General features: G+C 37.6%; 1 protein-coding gene across 1 annotated transcript in view; it reads right to left on the bottom strand.

Moving 5' to 3' along the window:
* The window catches only part of TTN (titin), a 371797-nt gene that overhangs the window by 84205 nt on the left and 266263 nt on the right, over window positions 1–21329 (bottom strand). Inside the window, exons 217-254 of the mRNA XM_069225433.1 lie at window positions 20454–20601; window positions 20103–20280; window positions 19895–20016; window positions 19498–19785; window positions 19105–19401; window positions 18811–18997; window positions 18145–18260; window positions 17760–18059; window positions 17258–17557; window positions 16699–16804; window positions 16001–16197; window positions 15577–15882; window positions 15130–15408; window positions 14731–15030; window positions 14334–14636; window positions 13405–13782; window positions 13017–13319; window positions 12611–12910; window positions 11724–12020; window positions 11336–11620; window positions 10607–10900; window positions 9898–10197; window positions 9501–9809; window positions 9206–9396; window positions 6939–7368; window positions 5452–5760; window positions 5219–5367; window positions 4723–4755; window positions 4469–4598; window positions 4070–4369; window positions 3235–3552; window positions 2848–3144; window positions 2299–2598; window positions 1874–2188; window positions 1636–1784; window positions 1402–1552; window positions 517–798; window positions 122–424 (exon numbers count right to left, since the gene is read on the bottom strand). Of these exons, the coding sequence (XP_069081534.1) occupies window positions 122–424; window positions 517–798; window positions 1402–1552; window positions 1636–1784; window positions 1874–2188; window positions 2299–2598; window positions 2848–3144; window positions 3235–3552; window positions 4070–4369; window positions 4469–4598; window positions 4723–4755; window positions 5219–5367; window positions 5452–5760; window positions 6939–7368; window positions 9206–9396; window positions 9501–9809; window positions 9898–10197; window positions 10607–10900; window positions 11336–11620; window positions 11724–12020; window positions 12611–12910; window positions 13017–13319; window positions 13405–13782; window positions 14334–14636; window positions 14731–15030; window positions 15130–15408; window positions 15577–15882; window positions 16001–16197; window positions 16699–16804; window positions 17258–17557; window positions 17760–18059; window positions 18145–18260; window positions 18811–18997; window positions 19105–19401; window positions 19498–19785; window positions 19895–20016; window positions 20103–20280; window positions 20454–20601 (9550 nt within the window). The remainder of the gene's footprint in view (window positions 1–121; window positions 425–516; window positions 799–1401; window positions 1553–1635; window positions 1785–1873; window positions 2189–2298; window positions 2599–2847; window positions 3145–3234; window positions 3553–4069; window positions 4370–4468; window positions 4599–4722; window positions 4756–5218; window positions 5368–5451; window positions 5761–6938; window positions 7369–9205; window positions 9397–9500; window positions 9810–9897; window positions 10198–10606; window positions 10901–11335; window positions 11621–11723; window positions 12021–12610; window positions 12911–13016; window positions 13320–13404; window positions 13783–14333; window positions 14637–14730; window positions 15031–15129; window positions 15409–15576; window positions 15883–16000; window positions 16198–16698; window positions 16805–17257; window positions 17558–17759; window positions 18060–18144; window positions 18261–18810; window positions 18998–19104; window positions 19402–19497; window positions 19786–19894; window positions 20017–20102; window positions 20281–20453; window positions 20602–21329) is intronic.

Genomic DNA, 21329 nt, shown 5'->3' on the forward strand with positions numbered 1-21329 from the left:
AATATCACGTGGTATATGTCATATTGAATTATGAGACAAGAAGGTAATGACAAACAAAAATATTGGATAAATGTAGTACTTGAATATAAATTAAATGTTGTAAAACATAAAAATGACTTACTAATTGGATCTCTGACAACAATCTCTCTTTGAGTCTCAATAAAAGGGCCCATGCCAATGATATTTTCTGCTGCTATGCGGAAATGGTACGCCACACCTTCTATTAATCCTTGTACAACTGCATTTTGCCTTGTCACAGTATATGTTACTGGACTCCATCCTCTGCGGCCAGCATCACGCTTTTCAATGACATAATTGGTGATTGCAGACCCACCGTCATCCTCCGGAGAGAACCATGTGAGTTTGCATGAGTCAATAGTTAAATTCTCTGTAAGGAACGGTTCACTAACTGGGCCAGGCACATCTGTAGAAAGAGAAAAGCACATTTTGTTTGACATCCTTTTTCTAATCACAAGATACAATAAAAAAAGTCTAAGATTGTTTTAGTGTACTAACCTAATACATCCACAATAATTGTCTTTTTTCTTTCTCCACATTCGTTTTTAGCAAGTAGTGTATAATAGCCTTGGTGATTTCTCTGGCACTTCTTAATGACCATTGAAGAACTTATAGACGTTGTTTCAATTTCAGCTTCTGGTGGTAAAGGCCTCTCATCTCGGCTCCAGGAGATCTCCGGAGGAGGCTTTCCAGACACATATGCTATAATTCGAATAACTCCACCAGCATGAACAACAATTCTGTCTTTGACACTTGCATCTAGTTGGATATCTGGAAGTACTGTAGGAAAACATAATTAATATCAGAGGTTTAAAGTTTTCCAAAGATTCAACAAAAGTGTTTTTATCTTTATGTGAAATGCATCATTCTAGTTTTTCCTAACATTTTGCCTACAGCATTCTTCAGGATAATCTATTCACTTTTTACACCTATGACCGTAGTTGAAGTTAGTTCAGTGTTATTTACAATCGTATTGGTTTTCCTCTGACTGTAGCAGCACAGCAATGCTATCAAACCTAAACACATAGGTTGGATCCACATTGCTTCATTATTTAAAGCTAAATCTGATCATTACAATATTGTGGTGGAAAGCTAAATTTTAACCAAACCATGCACAACTCTAAAAACAAAAGGACTTCCCAACTCTCTCTGTTACAACTGTTTATACTTTATTCACTTGTGCATCATTCATGCAATCCATTTTACTTTACTTTTGCAATGCACTGCATTTGCTGTGCGTCACATAACGTTGCTCCACAAATTTGCAATAGAAGGCCTGGATTATACAAATACCTTACTACTGTTTGATAATTCAGAAAATTGCAAAGAGACAAGCCTAACAAAAATATATTCATGCTGAGCATTGAAAATATTGTTACATACCTATCCTGTCCTTGACTTCAATAATGTCTGTAACTTCACCAGGTTCTCCAACACCAGCAGCGTTGACTGCTCTGACTCTGAATTTGTAGAAACTTCCTTCCTTTAATCCTGGTACAACAAACTTTGTGCCTCTTACTTCTTTGTCCTTGGCCTGAATAAAATGAAATAGCATTTTACATATATATGTTTATCAGACTTGTGGACACCCTAAGCCAGAGATTATATACCACCTACCTTTTCCCATTCTTCCTTTCCTTCTTCTTTATATTCCACAAAGTATCCAGTGATTTTAGACCCGCCATCTTTTGATGGTGGAACCCATTCTAGATCTACTGTTGACTTTGTCCAATCAGTCACCTTTGGAATAGGAGGACCAGGTGGAGCTATTAAAATAAAATGATGGTATATCAGTATTTTTTCTATCTCCAGGGAAAACGTTAAATAAATAAGAGCATTTTTTTACAGTTTTTACCAATGGGATCTCTGGCCGTAGCTGGGTCAGACGGCATACTTGGAGGACCAACTCCAGCAGCATTAATAGCCAGCACACGGAATTGATAATCAGAACCTTCAATAAGGTTCTTTGCCTGGTAAGAGACACCAAATGGCATTGCTTTAATGGGATCCCGGTTAATCCTTTTCCATCTCTTTCCTGTAGTTTCTTTTGCTTCCAACCAATAACCTGTTACTGGAGAGCCACCATCATATTCTGGCTCTTCCCAGTTGACAGTCATTGAATCTCGTGTGATACTGCTAACTGTAGGCTTTTCACATTGTCCTGGAACAGCTGTAAAGTATCAAAATAGATCATATTTAGGAACAATGTTTTTGAAAGTGTTTCATTTAACAAACTGCCATTAAAAAATCTAGATTACTTTAACTTAATTGAATACTTACAAAACAGGTTTCTTGCAGTTTCAGGCTCACTGTCAAGTGGTTCTCCAATTCCATATTTATTTTGTGCCAAAATACGAAATACATATTCATGACCTTCCAGCAACTTTGGTACTGTGTACATGCATTCTTTAGCTTCATTAGTTACATGAACCCATGTCTTTCTGTTAGCTTCTCTCTTCTCAATGACATAGTTTGTAATCTTTGACCCTCCATCATCTTTTGGTGGAAGCCATGCTAGTGTCATTGTATCAGCGGTGATGGCTTCAAATTTAATGGGTCCAACTGGTGGTCCAGGGCGGCCTAGTATTAAAGACAAAGGTTTATCAAACATGAATTTGTCCATAGAATTTCATTTGAAACTAACAATGTTTTATTTGTTTGAAATTTTGGAGTGTCTAAGACTCCCTTAGTATTTAAGTACTTCAAAGGAAAGACTAAACGTCATAATGAACTACGCTTTTTTGTAGAATCCAGTCATATTTTTTTTAAAGAGAAAAACTATTTTCATTTTCAATCCCTGAGCATATTAATACACCATGATATGCTTACCAAGGACATTGAGTCTCATTTCCTTTGAATCTTGCCCCTGATTATTTTCAGCTGTCAAAGTGTACAATGCAGTATCACTTCTGCGTGACTGCTGGATGAGTAAGGTGCAAGAATCTTCACCAACAACTTTATTGACATGTTGGTCAAACTGAACTGGTACTTTGTCATCAGGTTTATTTGGAGGAGCTTTGAACCATTTTAGTATGGGGAAGGGCACCCCTTTGATTTTAGCTATGATATTGATATCTGTCTTTTCTTCAGCCTCAAGGAATTCTGTCAGCTCGATCGATGGTGGGCCTAAAGGTAAACAAAATAAAACATTTGAGTGTCTGTATCCATCCTCCTGAAATATTTCTATTTCTGTGAATTGATTAGTATTTTACTTACATTGCTGATCCTTTACAACCAGTGGCCCAACAGTATTTGAAGGTTTACTAGTTCCTGCTTCATTGACTGCTCTTACTCGGAATTCATACTCTCCACCCTCCTTCAGGTCTTCCACAGTAAACTTTGTTTCTTCAACATCACGCTTATTGCATTGTTTCCAAGATTCCTTTTCTTGTCCTGTAGGGTCCCAGGTTAATCGCTCAATTATATAATGTGTAACAGGAGCACCACCATCATTCTTTGGAGGTTTCCATGTGAGAGCCACAGTGTTCTTTGTTACAAGGCCAATCTTGAGTCTTGTAGGGGGATCAGGTGGATCTACAAAAAATATTTTATTTTATTAAACCTACATCACTAAACAGAGCAGAAGACAATTATAGGTAAGTGCACAACTTTAAAATGTATATAGAGAATGTTTTATAGTGCATCCTGAGACTAGAAAAAATTATTTGTACCTTCACCTAAAAGTGGAATGCTTTGGAAAACTTTGAAATATAGAGTGTGACCATCCCTACATAGTAGGAGGTACCAATTTTGTTTATGAATATAAAAATGGTATGCTGTAAATTACTACTTAGGAGAAATTCTTGAAAACATAATGTTTCTAGGCATTCCTTGGATAAAACAATTTCCCCAGTTCTGCTACACCTATCATTCACGTTCTAGTATTGCAATATTTAATGTAGAATTACAAAATAAACAATTTGACTTCCTAAATGTTGTATTTTCTGTCTTACACAACCATCACCAAGTACACTGAAGTACACTTTTCGATGCATCAGGAAACAATTTGTGAGCATTCTCATAAGTAATTGGTACATTTAATTAAACTTACGAATTGGATCCCTTGCTTTGGTTCTTTGAATAGTTGCAACTGGAGGACCAACACCAAAACGATTTTCTGCACGCACCCGGAAGAAGTATTCTTGCCCATCAATAAGATCAGGTACAACATATGAGGTGCCTCCACAGTCATTGGTAACCTTGACCCAGGCCTTTCCTTCCACTGTTTTCTTTTCTATGATATAATTTTTGATTCTGTCACCACCATCGTTATCTGGGGCTTTCCATGAAAGTTTGCAGGAAGATCTTGTTGGATCACTGACTTTGAGATCTTTTGGTGGTCCTGGTGCATCTGTCATATTCAGATAACAATGAACATATGTTTAAGGCACACTATACTTTTGCATTTTTACAGCACACTGTTTCATACTGCAGGAGCTCATGAACTTACCCAAAACGTTTACTCTAACATTGACAGTCTTCTGGCCGGCTTTATTTTTTGCGGTAATACTATATCTACCCGAGTGACCTCTGTTGCACGTAGGTATGATCACAACTGAAGAAGTGTCAGTTGATTCAACCTGCCAGAAGAAAAGTACAAATTACTGTAGTTAAAATATTCTTGGACTTGCATCAGCCTCACATTATTATGACATATTGTTTGTAAATTAATAATAATGAAAAGCAAAAAAAGTAAAATTCTACCTGTGCATCTTCAGGGACATTATGAACTTGGTCCTAAAATGAATTGAAAACAAAACAAAATAATGACATAAAACATGTGGAAGTGTTTCACTATAAACTAGGTTGATGTAAGAGCTTAGGCTGTAGAAGTGTGGCACAATGGTTAGAGTGGCAGACCCTAAAGCAGAGATCTGGCTCAAGACCAGGGTTCAAGTCCCGCTTCGGCAGATCTTGGGCTCAATTCCCTTGGACCAGATAATTCTCGCCTCAGTGCCTAATCTAATTAATGGGTCTCACTCTGCAACTCTGGGCAATAGCTTGCTTAATCTCCACAACGGCCCCACCAGCGCTTGGATGCCTGGCTTCATGCTGGGGGTGCCCAGGAGTGGGCACCTCACAGGAAAAAGCCAGGAGGGGTTCCATAGCGGTATGAGTACTGCGCCTTGAGACCCTAATGGGTGAGTAGTGCGCTATACAAGTGCAAAGTTTACAGTTTATCTCTGTGTGCCTGTTTTACCTTTAATGCAGTTGTTGCAAGTCCTTCAAATTCCCAGGATACTTTAGGAACTGGACGTCCTTTAATAATTGCAGGAATTTTGATTAGTGTACCAGCACGGCAATTTAGAAGGTCTTGTGCTTTAATCTCAAGTGAAATATCAGGCTCTTCTGCAAATGGAATTTACAAATTGGTTAATAATTACATCAACTAAGGTTGATACAGTATACAGGAGTACAAGTAAATAGTCTTACCTAGAACATCTTTAATTGGTATTTCTGTAGTGCCAGGGCTTGGTTCAGACTCTCCTGCAGCATTCACAGCTTTCACTCTAAATCTGTAATTTTTGAGTTCCTGAAGATTCGGTATCAGACAGTTACAAGTAGGAAACAGTTTATCTGGGTCATTAACCTTCTTCCAATCACTGGTTCCTTCCTCCAACATTTCCACAATGTATCCTTTGATAGGACTGCCTCCATCCTTATTTGGTGGTTTCCAAGCAAGGGACACGCTTGATTTTGTTTTGTCTTTAACTTCGGGACATGATGGTGCTCCTGGTACATCTATCAGGGAAGGGAAAAATAAATCAACATGTAAACTAAATTTTGTTGAATAGTATTCCAACACATTTACTTATAACATATAAAGATATTATAGTGAGAATTATGTTTATAAAGATTTTAAAAAGACATGCAACTGAATTTGTACATATATGATTTATCTATGCATGAAATCCATTTATTTAGTGTTTGTGTAATTTTCAACCCTAGTAGAGTGGCAGAGTGGTTTGTAGACATCAAATACAATTTCACATAGTAACAGAATTTACGGAAATATTGAAAGGCAAATTTGGGATCTAAAAGATTATAATACATGTAGTCTCCTGCTTTCTCTCTCTTTTTCATTGTATATTGTCTCTACCTTCTTTTCTATTTAAAAATTATATGCAATGATTTTAAAATGTGCTTGCTTTATTTCTATGTGGTGATCTTTTTAAACTCATTTAGTCATTGTTGTCATCAATCACAAACAGTGCCATACAAATCAGTGTTAACATAATACAGGTTGCTTGTTTACAAGCAGAAACAGTTCCATACCTGACCAGCAGTGCAGATAAATTCAACCAAATAGTTGCCATTTGATAACACAATAGTCTGGCCATTTGCACTTATGATTGAATCAGTAGGGCTTTCACAAAATTATATACTTTGCATTCCGGCACTGTACTTCTTCATTGCCATTTGCAAACGTGGGCTACATGTCTCACATGATAGGTGCTCTTTATTAAAAAAGCTAGGACTTTATTTAATAAAATGGCATGCCTCAAGGATTAAGAACACAATGCAAAAATAGTTTTTACTAACTATTTTCTAATTCCTCCTGACATTATTCAGCTCCAAATTGAAGAATCTGCATTGGTGTTTTTTAATGGATTTCAGAACTCGGCTTTTGATTCCTAATTTGTGGGATGGGTAGCATTAAAAATCTAAATTAAAAATACACCACACATTTTTAAGGACACTCCAGTGTGATAGCAATTATTTTGTTCCAGAGTTTATGTTAATCACTCCCTATTTTGGCTATCTAGTGCATCACCTAGGCATATTTCATGAATGTAATAATTTTGTTATTTACATTGACTTATTTTTATAAACTGAAGCAAAACTCTATACATCACAAAGTTTAGCTTTACATTTTTGAGCAGGTATTAAAAAATAATTTTATGCAATGCAATACTTACGAATGGGATCAACAGCCAGGGCAGGATCGGAAGGCTCACTTGGTGGACCAATTCCTGCAGCATTCTCAGCCATTACTCTGAACTGATATTCAACACCTTCGATCAATCGCAGCACATTGTATTCCAGGCCTTTTACTGCTGGTTTTGTTACTGGTGCTCTGTTGACTCGTCCCCAGTAGACTCCACCCAGTTCTCTCTTTTCTAGCCAGTAGCCAGTAATTGGGGAGCCACCATTGTCTGCAGGTGGTTGCCAAGACACCAACATTGAGGATCGATCACAGTTTGAAACTATTGGCTTTTTAGGTGGTCCAGGAAGGCCAAAAGGATCTTTGATTACCACTTTCTCTGATGTGCATTCATCACTTGTTCCATACTTGTTGATAGCCCTGACTCGGAACTGATATTCACCATCTGTTATGAGGTTCCAGACCTAAGAATATGATAGTGCAAACTTTTTTAAGCTGTTTCATTTGTTTTGATTAGTACAGTATACCTTATGCCATGTGAAAATCAGCAGCAGCCTCATGATGCACAACTCATACCTGCAAAGCCCCCACCTTCAACCAAATCCAGATAGCTCTAAATGTTAAAATATATTTTTATAAAACATTTTCCTTATTTTAGTTTGAAGACCTGTTCATTATTATAATATGCAGTCAACAACCAGAACAATTTGAATCCTCAAAGTGAGAGCTCTAACTGGTAGTACTAAGATTGTGTTCTCTCCATAACTCTGAAGCCTCTTATATAATAATCTTTTGCCAACCAAGAACACTGAGACTCTCACAGCTTGTTCCGGTGATGCTTACTTTTTTCAAACAACTAATTGTGATGCCTTAATGAATCAATAATACCTTTCAATCAAAACTACACTGCATTTACATTAGGATAAAAGCATGCAGTTCATGTAAACCTTTTACAACAGATCCTTAATGGGTACACAGCATTATAATTGAGATAAGTGTTCCTTAACATCCCTTGTGCCTTTCCCTCTGGCTTGAGTGGAGAGACGTTACCTAATGACACTGCCAGCTAGAATGTTCATTAATGCTGTACTAGAACATGCAATTCATGGATTGATCACTTATAATGCTCACAGTGGCTGATCAAATGTTTGAAAGAGACTTGCCTTTTGCAAGCAATGACATAATGATTTACCAGGCCAATCACAAAGAGACTTTCACAGGTAATGCTGCTTAGCTCTTCTCAAGAAACTCAATGGAATGTCACACTACTGTGCTTGTGAACATCCATTGCTTTCCAAATACATTAGGCAAAATCTTGCAGTTTTTAAAAACTTGTTTAAATGGAAATTTTACTAAATTCTGGCTGCTCACAGTTTGCAGACTATATCAGCATTATTAAAGAGGAGCATTAACATTACGATAATTGGCTTTTACCCACATACCTATAATGATAATGCACTCTATGATTTTCACCATTGCAATAAAAATAGTTATAGAAACATTATCCATTACAACCCTATCTCGTGGATTTTAGAATTCCTCGTAACAAGTGAAGCCACACATTGCTTTATAATGATCTTTTCTATTAATATGTATCTCAATATTGAAACTAATACAAGTAAAGTGAACATTTAAAAGTTTCATGCTTTTATTTTCTGAAAACAAATGTAGTATAACATCCTCTTTACTGAGGGTTATTTACTAATACATCTGCAACATCGATGTGTCCTTTTGTTTTGTGCGTACAACCACTCTGGATATTGAATTCAAAAATACCCTTTACTGTTGGTACCTTATGGTAAGTTTCACAATATAGTAATATCAAGTATAGCACTGCTTAGATGCTTTCCTTGATATCACTAGCAATATGAAAGAACTAAAGCAAACATTTGATCAGACTGCATAATATATCTTGAATATAAAAAACCATATAACTTGTCAAAAAGTAGTCACTCAAAAGCAGCATTTTCTAGTAAATATAGAATCCAAGTTCTGCAGCATTAGTAGAGTGATTACTATTTTAGTGATTAAGAGCACAAGCCTCAGTTCATCCGTTATGTTCACCTGAAGAATTTCTTAATTAGTGCTTTTCTGAATACATTTTGGATACGTAAGTCATGATTTCTGAACTAAATAATGCTTCAATATGAATAATGAGTAATAAAAAATGGAACCTTTAATAAAAACATGTTGTTAACTTTTGATGATTTCATCAACTATTAATCAAAATATAAGGACCATAAAGAACATCAACAGTCCAGTCTTAACTATTGTAAGTGTATTGATGATAGATAAACCTACCCCAAATCTTCTGTCAACAACAGTGTTTGAGACCTCTTCCCATTCAGATTTCTTTTTACTTGCATCTCGTTTGTCAACAACATAGTTTAGAATTTCACTTCCGCCATTGTCCAGAGGTGCATCCCAAATCAAATAGCATGATTCAGCTTTAATGTCAGTAACAGCAAGATTTCTTGGAGGTGAGGGGCGATCTAATTAATCACAAAAGACATAAATAAATGTGTTAAAATATGACAATGGTAGGCTTATGTTTAGTTGCTCATAAAATGTAGTTTTTATGTAGATAAATTCTTACCAAGTACTTCAACATTCACTGAACGATATGCAGTTCCCAGTCGGTTTGATGCTGTCACAACATAGGTTGCAGTGTCACTTCGAGCTGATGCAGGCATACTTATTTCTGTTTTGGCTTCACTTCTTGATAATTCTTGTTTGTCGATCTTAAGAGCCGGTGTTGATTTTTCAAGTGGCACATCATTCTTTGTCCATTCAATCTTGGGCATTGGAAGACCTGTTACATCAGCTGGAATTTTAACTGGTTCTCCTGCTTTTACTTTGATGGTATCACCCCGGACGGTCAAACGCAATGTTACGGTAGGAGGTACTAAAAAGAAATAAACATATTAAGTAAAAGCTAAGCAGTTGCAGAGATTTATAATAGTATAATTATTGATATGTATAAGTATGCATACCTTCATCATCTTGAATAACAACATTAAGTGGAAGTGATGGTTCACTTTCACCAAGTGCATTCACAGCTCGGACACGGAATTCGTACATGTGCAATTCAGCAAGATTTTCTACCACAAATGATGTATCCGGGCACAGTCGCTTGTTAACTCTTTCAAATTCAGTTGCATCATGTCGTCTCTTTTCAATAATATATCCCGTAACAGGGCTACCACCATCATTACGAGGGTACTTCCAATCAAGAGTAATGGTTGACTTTGTTCTTTCCGTATATGTAAACCGTTCTGGTGCACCAGGAGGACCTGTGCATAAAATGAAAATATTATAAACCCTAACCTTTTGTTTGAGAAACTATAATGTTTTATATATTTTAGTTACATGAGCTTACATAACAAAGAACTTAAATACAAATCTACAGAAAGATATTGAGAGGTATAGAAAGGCGGAAATGTGCTGTGGATTTTTTAACAATCTTTCTAAAATTTAAATGGGTTTTATTACTAAGTAATGGCAAATATGAAATGCCATTATTATTCATCTATTTAGATTGATTATATAAAAAGTGAAGCAAACAAACAAAAACATATACTATAATGAAATGCAAATTCAGGGGTGATTTCAAAATAACTTAGCAATATAAACAACAATAACAGATTTAATAGGACAATTTAAAAATTGCAACCAATTTATGAGGATGAATGTGTTATTTACCTAGAGGATCGACTGCAAGAATGGGTCCGAGGTCTACAGGAGGACCACTACCAAATTTATTTTTGGCAATAACACGGAACATGTATTCTTGTCCTTCTAGGAGACCCACTATATCACATTTAGATCTTTCTGTTTCTATAGGCAGTCTCCATGTATGCATTTTAGCGTCCTTCCGTTCAATTGTGAAGCCTGTGATTTCACTTCCACCATCATCTTCAGGATCCGACCAGTTGAGTAAAATCATTTTTCTTGTCACAACAACAGGTTTTAGATCAAGTACTGGACCTGGAACATCTATAAAACAAAGTGACATGAACAAATTATTATGTATATGTGCTTGGTAAATTAAGATTTGAAATCAGAATTATTTATTTGTTAGCTATCCCTGTAAATAATGCATAGTTATGTATAGGCATAGGACATTGAAGGACATTGAATAGGAGTGGTAAACAACAACAAATAATCAATATCTCAGTATTTCTGGATAATTTGACAGAACAGCATGGTATTCATTATATAAGGTTTCCCAGAGTTGTTCCAGAAAAAGAAGCAAGAAAAAATAGTTTCGCACATTTTAGGCAATTAGATGTATCTAATTCCAAAGCACAAGGTTATAAATTATAACAGCTTATAGATTTCCTCCATCACAGCAGTTTGCATATTGTTTTGCAGGTCTCACACGCTGTGCATGAACATTCTTCGCAAAAGGATTTGAATTCACTTGCTTACCCATGATTTCAACTCTGGTTGCAGCAGATTTAGTGCCACTTGCATTACTGGCAGTGATGATATATCTTCCATGGTTTTTCCTCTCTGCATTTAGAATTGTTAATTCTGAAGAGGTGCCAATATTAGTAACAACTGCTCGTTCTGTTTCCAGTTCTCCATCTTCCACAGTCCATTCAATGGTAGGTGTGGGTCGGCCTGTTACGGTAGCAGGAATTTTCAGAGTTTGTCCAGCGAGTATCTGAATACCTCCTTTCACGGAAACATCTAATTCTACCATTGGTGGTTCTGTAGAAAAAATAAATAAAAGTAATGACATTATAGCAAGACCAGTAATAAGAGATTAATATTCTTACACTTTAGCCATGTAAAGTAACACATTCATAAGTACCCTGTGGTTCCAGAACTGTTATTGGCTCTGTTACTCCAGGAGGACCTTCACCAGCATTATTAACAGCAATCACACGGATTTTGTAGTCAGCACCTTCCCGAATTCCTTTGACTGTGTATTTACGAGGTTTAATTGGTTTGTCTGTGCAACGTGACCATTCATTTGTGCCCATGAGCTGTTTGTCAACATAATAGCCCAAGATATCTCCTCCACCGTTGTAAATTGGAGCATCCCATTCCATCTCAATGGCAGAGGCACTTGTATCAACAACTCTGGGAGTTGGAGGTCCAGGTGGCACTTTAAATAAAAAGGTTGTAGATGCAAGATGATTAGGACAATAGTACCCTTAATGTATTCTCCTAGTAATCAATAGACGTTTTAAAATTGGATTCTTGGAGATCGAACACTCTTGTGAAATTCAATACCACTGTTTTTAATTTATTGTAAGAACTGCTCTCTTCTGCAAGAGTCTCAAAATCTATCTACGGCCCATATGCAGAGTAGGATCCTAACATACTCTTCAATATGGTACAAGCGCCTAGAGGCAATCCACTTTGCAGTTACGGGTTATGTAAGTACCAAAATAATCACTTTGGTATTATCACACAATTTAATGCTTTGTTCTATTGTATGTATGATTCTGATTCTGATTTAAGAACAAGCGGTTCAAAACATTGAATCAACTCCTCTTACAATTATAATTGGTGAAATTAGTGAGATATGTGTTACATTTAAAAAGACACTGCCTAGGCTCAAACCAACATTTCATCAATTTAATTCAGGCAACATATCTGTTTTAGTGGGGGGACATGGGGTCACTACTTGTTTTGACAGTCTTTTCACAAAATGTATGCATATGTGTTTTATATTTATGCTACATTACTTACATATTGGATCTTGTGCTGTCTTCGGATCTGATGGGACACTAAATTTCCCAGGGCCAGCAGCATTTTCAGCACACACTCTAAATATGTAAGTGAGGCCTTCCAAAAGGCCTTCTACTCTTGTTTCCAGTGCATTAACAAGGCTTCTGTTTGCACGAGCCCAGTGAGTGCTGTTGATTTCACGTTTCTCAATCCAGTATCCTAAAATAGGACTTCCATTATCTTTTGGCTCTATCCATTTAACCAACATGCTGTTGCTTGTTACATCCTCGATTTCTGGCTTCTCTGGTGCATCTGGAGGAGCTGATGAAAAGAACCACAATAGATGTTTGTACCTAGTCTTTACCAATCAGAACTGAAAAAATAAGAATGTTAAAGATGTGCTCAAGATAAGAAACAGTATACTCACTAAATGGATCTTTTGCTGTAAGTGGCTGTGAAACACATGCTGGTCCAGGACCAAATCTGTTCTCAGCTGTAACGCGGAAGAGGTACTCCTTTCCTTCAATGAGCTTGGTGACTGGATATTTGCACTGTCTTAGTGTTGATGTCACATTCACCCAACCAATTTCTGCCTTGGTGTTGTCCTTCTTTTCCAAAATATAATTCAAAATTTCACTACCACCATCATCGAGTGGAGGCTCCCATCTGCATAAAACTGAATTTTTTCTTAGGTCCTCAAATGTAAAGTTGACTGGAGGTCCAGGTGTATCTATTATGGAGGAAAAAATAAATTATGAAAGCAGTTCTATTCATTACACAAAACTGAAAATTGAAATATTTCAATATGCACTTACTTAATACATTCACGTCACATGAAGCCTTTGCCGCACCATGATCATTTTCAACCTTGATGGTAAATTCCCCGTGGTCTCTTCTAATGGAGTCTCGAACCCATAGCAAGGAAGCTCCCTGTTTACTGTTGTCAACGGTTAAACGTTCTGGTAGGCTTAGGTGGAATGGCTCCTCCTCCACAATTTCCTTCTTCCTTCTTGCCGGTACTACTTTATCAACTCTCTTTTTGATTTCTTCAGGTCTAATCACTTCACCATCTTTAAGCCATGTAATAGTTGGATATGGTGAGCCTGAAATGATTGCTTCAAGAGCAATTTCATCACCCTGCCTTACACCAACACCACCTTGTAGATTTGCAGCAAGAGACACCTTTGGGGGATCTGCAATAGAAAATTGGTTGTTATTTGGCACAGACTTTACTAAAGATGGAAACATTTTCCAGAACATGTACTAGAGTGTGACCTGAAGGGTACACAGAGAACCTAACTTTTATTTTCTGATTGACTTGAACCATTCAGCTGGATCTCACATTTCATCCACAGTTTAAGAGAAGGTCTCGCTAGTGGCTCTCCACAGTTAGTATGTGAGTGTCTTTCATATATGTCAACAATGCTTCTATTTGTGACCCTTACTTTGTTACATTGTTTTAACTAGGAGAAATTATGAATGTATTGGAGAGGGAATAAAATGATAACAATACAGAACATAAAATATTTTCTAAAATGGCACTGGTTACTTGGCCTATCGAATTTTGTTTCTGGAGAGGAACATAGGTGTAGTAGATTAGTTAATGCATTTAGGAAATGATATTGGCAATTGACGGGAAGGATACATAGTAAGGTAAATCATTCTAATTGCAAATCATCACATCTATGTAAAAAACGGCATGGGTAAAAATATAATGCATGTATTGCTTGTGATACTAACTTACCAATAGGATCCAGAGCCTTCACTCCAAGAGTTGCGCGAGAAGGCTCACTAATACCAGCAGCATTTTCGGCACGTGCACGGTATTGGTATTCTTTGCCTTCCTCTAGGCCTTTGACAGTATATGTTAGCACCGGTACCAAAGAGTCATTGCAGCGTTCCCATTTTTCTCCACCTTTAGGCAATTTTTCAATGATGTACCCCATTATCTTACATCCACCATCATACATTGGTGGTTTCCATGTCAGAGTTATTGTCTTTGATGTAGGGTTATGTGTTTCAACATCAACAGGTGGATCAGGACGTTCTGAAGTATAAAGAAATAAATAGAAAGTTAATCATCTATGTCAGGGATTTTTTCACAGTCCTGCAATGTAGATTCAGCACTGATAAAAACTTACGTTTTGAATCTTCTGCAATTATTGGATTCCTTAGCTCCAAGTATTCACCTCCACCGATCTTGTTTACTGCCTTGACACGGAAGTAGTATTCCCCATTGGGTATAAGATCCTTCACATTCCAAGTCAGTTTGTTCTCTCCAGACATAACTGGAGTGTACGTTCTTCTACCAGCTTCTCTGCGTTCAAGTACATAATGCAGTATTGGAGATCCACCATCACTTTCTGGAGGCTCCCATGTTACCTTGCATGAATTTTTAGTCACATCACTTGCCTTAATGTCCTTACACTGTCCTGGTAGACCTATTTAGTAATAGGAAAATAAAAATTATGAGAAAACACTGCCTTGTTTACCGAAAATGGTTTTGATGAAGCATTTGCTATAAAACAATTAATAGTTACCAATAACTTTAACATTGACGGAGCCTGTTGTTGTGCCCAGTTTGTTTTCCAAGGTAATGGTATATACTCCAGCATCTGCATGAACACTACTAGCAACATCCACAGATGCAGATGTGTAGTCACTCTTCATTGTCACTCTATCTACTGCCTTTAGTTCTTTGCCATCTTTGTGCCAACACACAGAGGGAGTTGGGACAGCTCTGAAGGACACAGGTATGGTTAATTTCTCTCCTTCAACAACAGTGATGTCTTGAGTTTTCAAATCAATACTTGGATTACCTACAGAAAGGTAGAAGCATGTGATTAACAGACAGTTTAAGACGCATCTGAGAACTTTCAAATCATATTAGGTGTGACTTTACTTAACAGTGTCATCTGCAATTTACTCAGAGTAACATTTGCTGAGTTAAGACATTGTTTAAAAATGTTCAGTACTAAACTACTTACAGTCAGGGTCTTTTGCAAAAACATTTTCTGAGATTTCAGATGGATCACTGGCTCCGATGGCATTTACAGCTCTGACTCTTAAAATATATTCCTTGTCAGGTGAAATACCCTCTTCTGCTTTATATTTCAGGTCCTTTATTGGGCGAGAGTTGATTCGCATCCATTTTTCAGTTCCGGCTGGACATAGTTCCACATGATAGCCGAGAATAGGGCTGCCACCTGTTTTCTCTGGTGGTTTCCATGCAATGGAAATATGACCTCTGCTTGCATCTGTGACATGCAATTCTAAAGGTGGAGATGGAGGACCTGCAGAAACAAAAACACAATGTAATTTCACTTGTTGCACCATCTTGTCAGTGGAGTGAATTGTGCAATATGCTAAATTCTCGATTTGATTATTGAACTATATCAGATTATTACTCACTTGTTGGGTCTTCAATCATGAGCATATCAGTAGGTTCACTTGGATGGCCAACGCCAGCCTCGTTTTCTGCACGAACTTGGAATTGAACCTCTGTTCCTTCAATCACATCTGTTACTTTGTAGTGACAGTCAGGTCCTGATGTCTTGCCAGCTTTTACCCAGCGCGTTCCAAGTTTTTCTTTCTTTTCAATTACATATCTGCATATTGGAGAAAAAATGGTGTCCGATATAAAATAACTGCCTGTTTATCCTAACAGAAAGTATGTTGGTGGGCTTATTTCTATTATCTACCACCAACATTTAGCAAACCAAGCAGTATGAAGTGGCACGGCGTATAAATAAAGGGAAGACTAAACAAATGCTTCCTAGCACAAGAATCTTTCTAAGAACTGTCTATGGCCTTCATTCACATACTCCACCCCTGGATTGAGCTCACATTATGTGGAACTATCTTCATGGACTAAAAGAAATTCATTGATATCTTTGAGTGTGTGTGTGTACGTTTATGCAGTGACGTGCCGTTTTGCAAGCATAATCTCTATGAGAGCTTACCTGTCAGGCTAATAAGAATCACATATTATTAGAGGGAGCAAATCCGAAAAAGTGTTTCTAAAGTAAACATGATAATCTGCTTATTGAGCAGCTGTGTGTGTTAATCACCATTAAAAACTCCCAAAAGCTTACATAACATTGATGTACCTTAGAATTGGTCTGCCTCCGTCATTTTTGGGAGCCTCCCACTTTAGGTCAACATGTCTCTTTGTTATGTCAACAACTGTAAGAGCATAAGGTGGTCCAGGGGTAGCTGAAAGAAATCATGATCATTTTAAGAATCAGAACAGGATATTTAAGACCCAGATGAAACCATCCATTATCTATAGAAATTAATGACTAGAAATGTAGGTTGTCAGATTCTGAGATAAGGACACAAATCTCCACAATTGGCTGGAGTAGCAGTATTAGTACCGCCCAGGTCTTTAGTTTGCATGGTAGACCACATTTGTAGCCTGCATTATCTACGGTGTGCTTTTCCAATGAGATGGCCTCTAGCCTTTGCTCAGGGGTCGTGGAATATGCGGTAATATAATAAGATCTCAACTCACAGGCACACCAGTATAAGCAGCAGCACTGCTCTGCCTTAGAAAACACACTTTATTGGCACTAACAATGCAGATATTCCATGCTAGCATTACAGACCATAACTAAAAAACATAGGATGAAAAGATATGCAAAATACAGAGAAAATGGCTGAACTTACTGAAGGTGTCTTTTGCAAGAACTGAATCTTCAAGTTCGCAGTATTCACTCTGCCCAACAGCGTTTTCAGCAGCAACCCGGAACACGTAGAGTGACCCCTCAGACAATGGTGTCACATTACATTTAACATCTTTCACAGTAGTGTCAACTGTCTGCCAGCCTTTACGCCTCACGTCTCTCTTTTCCACAATGTAGTTGGTAATTGGAGAGCCACCGTCTTTTTCTGGTGCTGTCCATTTGAGGTCAGCTGTATTCTTAGTAATATTGATAACCTCCAGCCAGCGGGGTGGTGAGGGAGGATCTGACGAAAAGAAACACCGCTAGACGTTAGCCAGTGTGTTGCTAGGACAGACTACCTTCAAAATGGTAACGCTAATGAATGTGTGCAAAGAATATTTTATATTTTTATGGAATGGTACAAAAAGCATTTCAAATGGGTGTGCGCCTAACCTATAATTATTGTATGTGACACTGCACGTAGTGCTATTATTGGTTTCACTTACTCAGTCTTTCCTTGCAGAGAACTGGATCACTGGGCTCACTTGGCTCGCTTTCTCCAGCTTTGTTTACAGCTCTGACACGGAAGGAGTACTCCTGCTTTTCCATCAGTCCTTTAAGAAAGTGTTCCAGAGTTGGAACACCTTCCGCCACTCTAACCCATTCGTCTGTTCCTGTTTTGAGCAGTTCAATGATGTAGGACTCAATCTTTGCGCCTCCATCATGCTCTGGCTTAGTCCATGTCAGGAACAATGATGTTTTAGCAACATCCTTAACAGTTGGCTTACCAGGAGGCCATGGTGGATCTAAAAGCAAAATGCACTTGTGTTTATTTAGAAACATGACAAATGTATTGTTTACAATGGTACATTTGTAGTGGAGTTATCATACCAATAGGATCCTTTATTAAGATTTGATCAGTCTCTTTGCTTGGTTTCCCTGGGCCAGCGAGATTTTCTGCCAAAACGCGGAACTTGTACTTCTTTTTGTTGGTAAGTCCTTTAACTCTGTTAATGGTAAATATATTCTTGCATTACTCTGTTGCAGTGAAATGTTGTTTACAAGTTAAATGGAACATGATCTATAACAAAAAGGCTTAGAATTAAACACATTCATCTAACATTATAATTTAGTGACTAGCCGAAAAGGGGGTGCACTCAAAAAATGAGTCTAAACATGTTTTCGATTCATTTCTAAACAAACTCTGTTTTCTTGGGCGTTTTCTGGTGACTTCTGTCTACATTTTCCTGTCCCAGTTACATTCAGGATACAGTCTTACAGCTGATCATAGGTTTCTGGTAACCCCTGAGAGTAGTAGACTGTATCCTCTAAATAGGATTTAACATCTCTTTAGAGCTGGTGTACTGTGCCTGGATATGTTCTTGTGTTTTGATTAGTTTAGTAAACATTTCTAGTAAATCCCTAGGAAATCACTGTAATCAGAGCTCGCATTTATGTTTAGAGCGAAATTGCTATGGAGAATAATATCTTAGGATGAAACTAAACTATCTACAGAGGTTATGATCAGTTCAGATATGCCCATCTGTATAGTTATACCTGAACATTGTGTCTTTGATTGGTATTTTGTTGCATCTTATCCATTTGTCGTTTTCTGGATCAAACTTCTCTACCCAATATCCTGTGATTGGGCTTCCACCATCTTCATCTGGTTCATACCATGTTAGTGTCAAAGAATCCTTTGAGATATCAGAAGGTTCAAGGCGTGTTGGAGGACCAGGAGGATCTGTATAAAATATTCAAAGCACAAACCATGTTATAGGTACATCTATGAACATCCACACCAAAATGCCCACAATACCATGGCTGATAATCCAGTTCACATAATCTTACCAAATGAATATTTTGCTATGATAGGAATGGACTGCACTGGTTCTCCAATGCCATACATGTTCTCAGCACTGACCCGGAAGACATATTCTTTTAGAGCTGTCAAATTTGTAGCTTTGAAGTTTGTTTCTTTAATGGTTGATGAAAGCTTGTGCCATATTTCACTATCAGCAGCTTTCTTTTCAAGAATGTAGTTTGTGATCCTGGAGCCGCCATCATCTCTTGGAGGATTCCATGTCAAGACACATGATTCGTTTGTGATTTCTGAAACATCAAATGCAGCAGGGGGCCCTGGCTTGTCTGTGAAATAATTAGAAAATGTAATCATTTGTTTCCACCAATTTTGGCAAAAAAAATATATGTTGTCATAGTTTGTGTGGTATTAATCTACTTTACCTAAAATATTAACTTCAACAACAGCGTTAGCACGGCCAGATGTGTTTACTGCTTCAATGATGTAGCTACCGCTGTCGCTCCTTTTGCTGTCTGTAATTGTTACAGTTGAATGGCCGGGTTTGGTGTCAATGGTTATTCGGTTATCCGCCCTCAGAAGCATGTCTGCTTTGTTCCAAGTTACTCTCGGCTCGGGTTTGCCATTAATTGTTGCTGGAAGTTCAATTTTAGTCCCAGCCTTTGCAGTGATGCCAGTAAGCAGTTTGACATCCAGGAAAATTTCTGGGGCCTCTGTTGAGAGAAATGTTTAAATACATAGTTGTGAACTTTGCTGATGAACAAAAAGAAAAGCATGCTAAAGTAAGAATTGTGAGCCAAATTAATTGTGAGAAAAATTTACCCTTTGGATCGGTAGCCAGGATATCCTCCGTGGGCTTGCTTGGTTTGCTGGCTCCTTGACGATTCAGTGCTTTGACACGATATGAGTACCACTGACCTTCAGTGAGGTCTGTGACCTGCAATCTGTTCAAGTAAGAAGAGCAAATAATGTTACCATCCGCACGTAAAAATGCACAATTAAGTACAATCACTATTTTCATGTCACTTACTTAGTTTCTGCAACAATATCCCCACAGGCTTCCCACTTGTCATAACCACGTTGACATTTTTCTACGATGTAACCTTTAATTCTTGAGCCACCATCATATTTAGGTGGTTCCCATGTTAGGAAAATTCCTTTAGCAGTTGCATCCCTCCATTTAACGTTCTCGGGTGGGTCAGGAACAGCTGGTTGACAGAAATCCATACTTTGAATTAATATTAATGCAAGAATATAAATACTTTTCTAACTGTGCCACATATTTAAAGGAGGAGATGTGAGTAAATTATGTGACTTGTTTCTGCATATAACATAATTTCCTGACAGACAGAAGATAGATAGGCGGATAGATAGAACTCACTTGCTGGAGCTGACATATTCACAGGCTCATCGATGTATGCAGGCTCTCCTGGCCCACACTTGTTGCATGCCATAACCCTAAATAGATATTCCTTTCCTTGGAAGAGATCTGGAACAGTGAATTCCAGGTCAATGACATTTTCGGCAACCTAAAAGAGCAAATAGGTTCCAATTTACTTCAAAATTAACGTTTAATTAAGAAGACTTTCACAGACATTTTATCCAATGCTCCTGCCAGGTGCATAAGAGAGGCCCCCGCATCCCCTGAGCTGTGGTGCGGGGGCCAGCTTACCCATACTGCAGAGTTCCATTTGGCCTTTAACTGATGTGAGTGTGGGGGGAGGGGCCTTCATCCTATCTAGAAGGGTGGCATCCTCACGGTTTATTACGCCACTCCCCTCTGTCACTGTCACAGATGAATTGTGCCTATCACTGATACAGTAATTCATCTTAAAAGAGAATACACTACTGAAAGCATACACACCTTAAATCCACTGCTGGGATTCAGCTTTACAGAATGGGGATCGCTCCTTCAAATGAACTGCTTGTTTACAAAATATCAATATTGCCAACAAAACATGCTCAGCCACTTTAAAGCAGCTACTCTCTAATATAGATGTCTTATATTTTTCCTGGTGGTTCTCAAAGTTAAACCAAAGACATTTTCCAAGTAAACCTCTTTTAAATTTTCATAGAAAAATATATTTAATTCAACAATAATGCCACAGACCCTGATTATTTGTTTAAGGCCAATACACCAGTACAGGGATGGACACTGAACAGATGGCTCGGCAAACCAATGAATTATTGAACAAGAATAACTTGATACACAAAAAGTAGACATTATTTTAAACATTTTGATCATGATTATTCACTA

This window comes from Pleurodeles waltl, chromosome 3_1 (genome assembly GCF_031143425.1).
Source record: "Pleurodeles waltl isolate 20211129_DDA chromosome 3_1, aPleWal1.hap1.20221129, whole genome shotgun sequence".
In the NCBI taxonomy this organism is placed as follows: Eukaryota; Metazoa; Chordata; class Amphibia; order Caudata; family Salamandridae; genus Pleurodeles; species Pleurodeles waltl.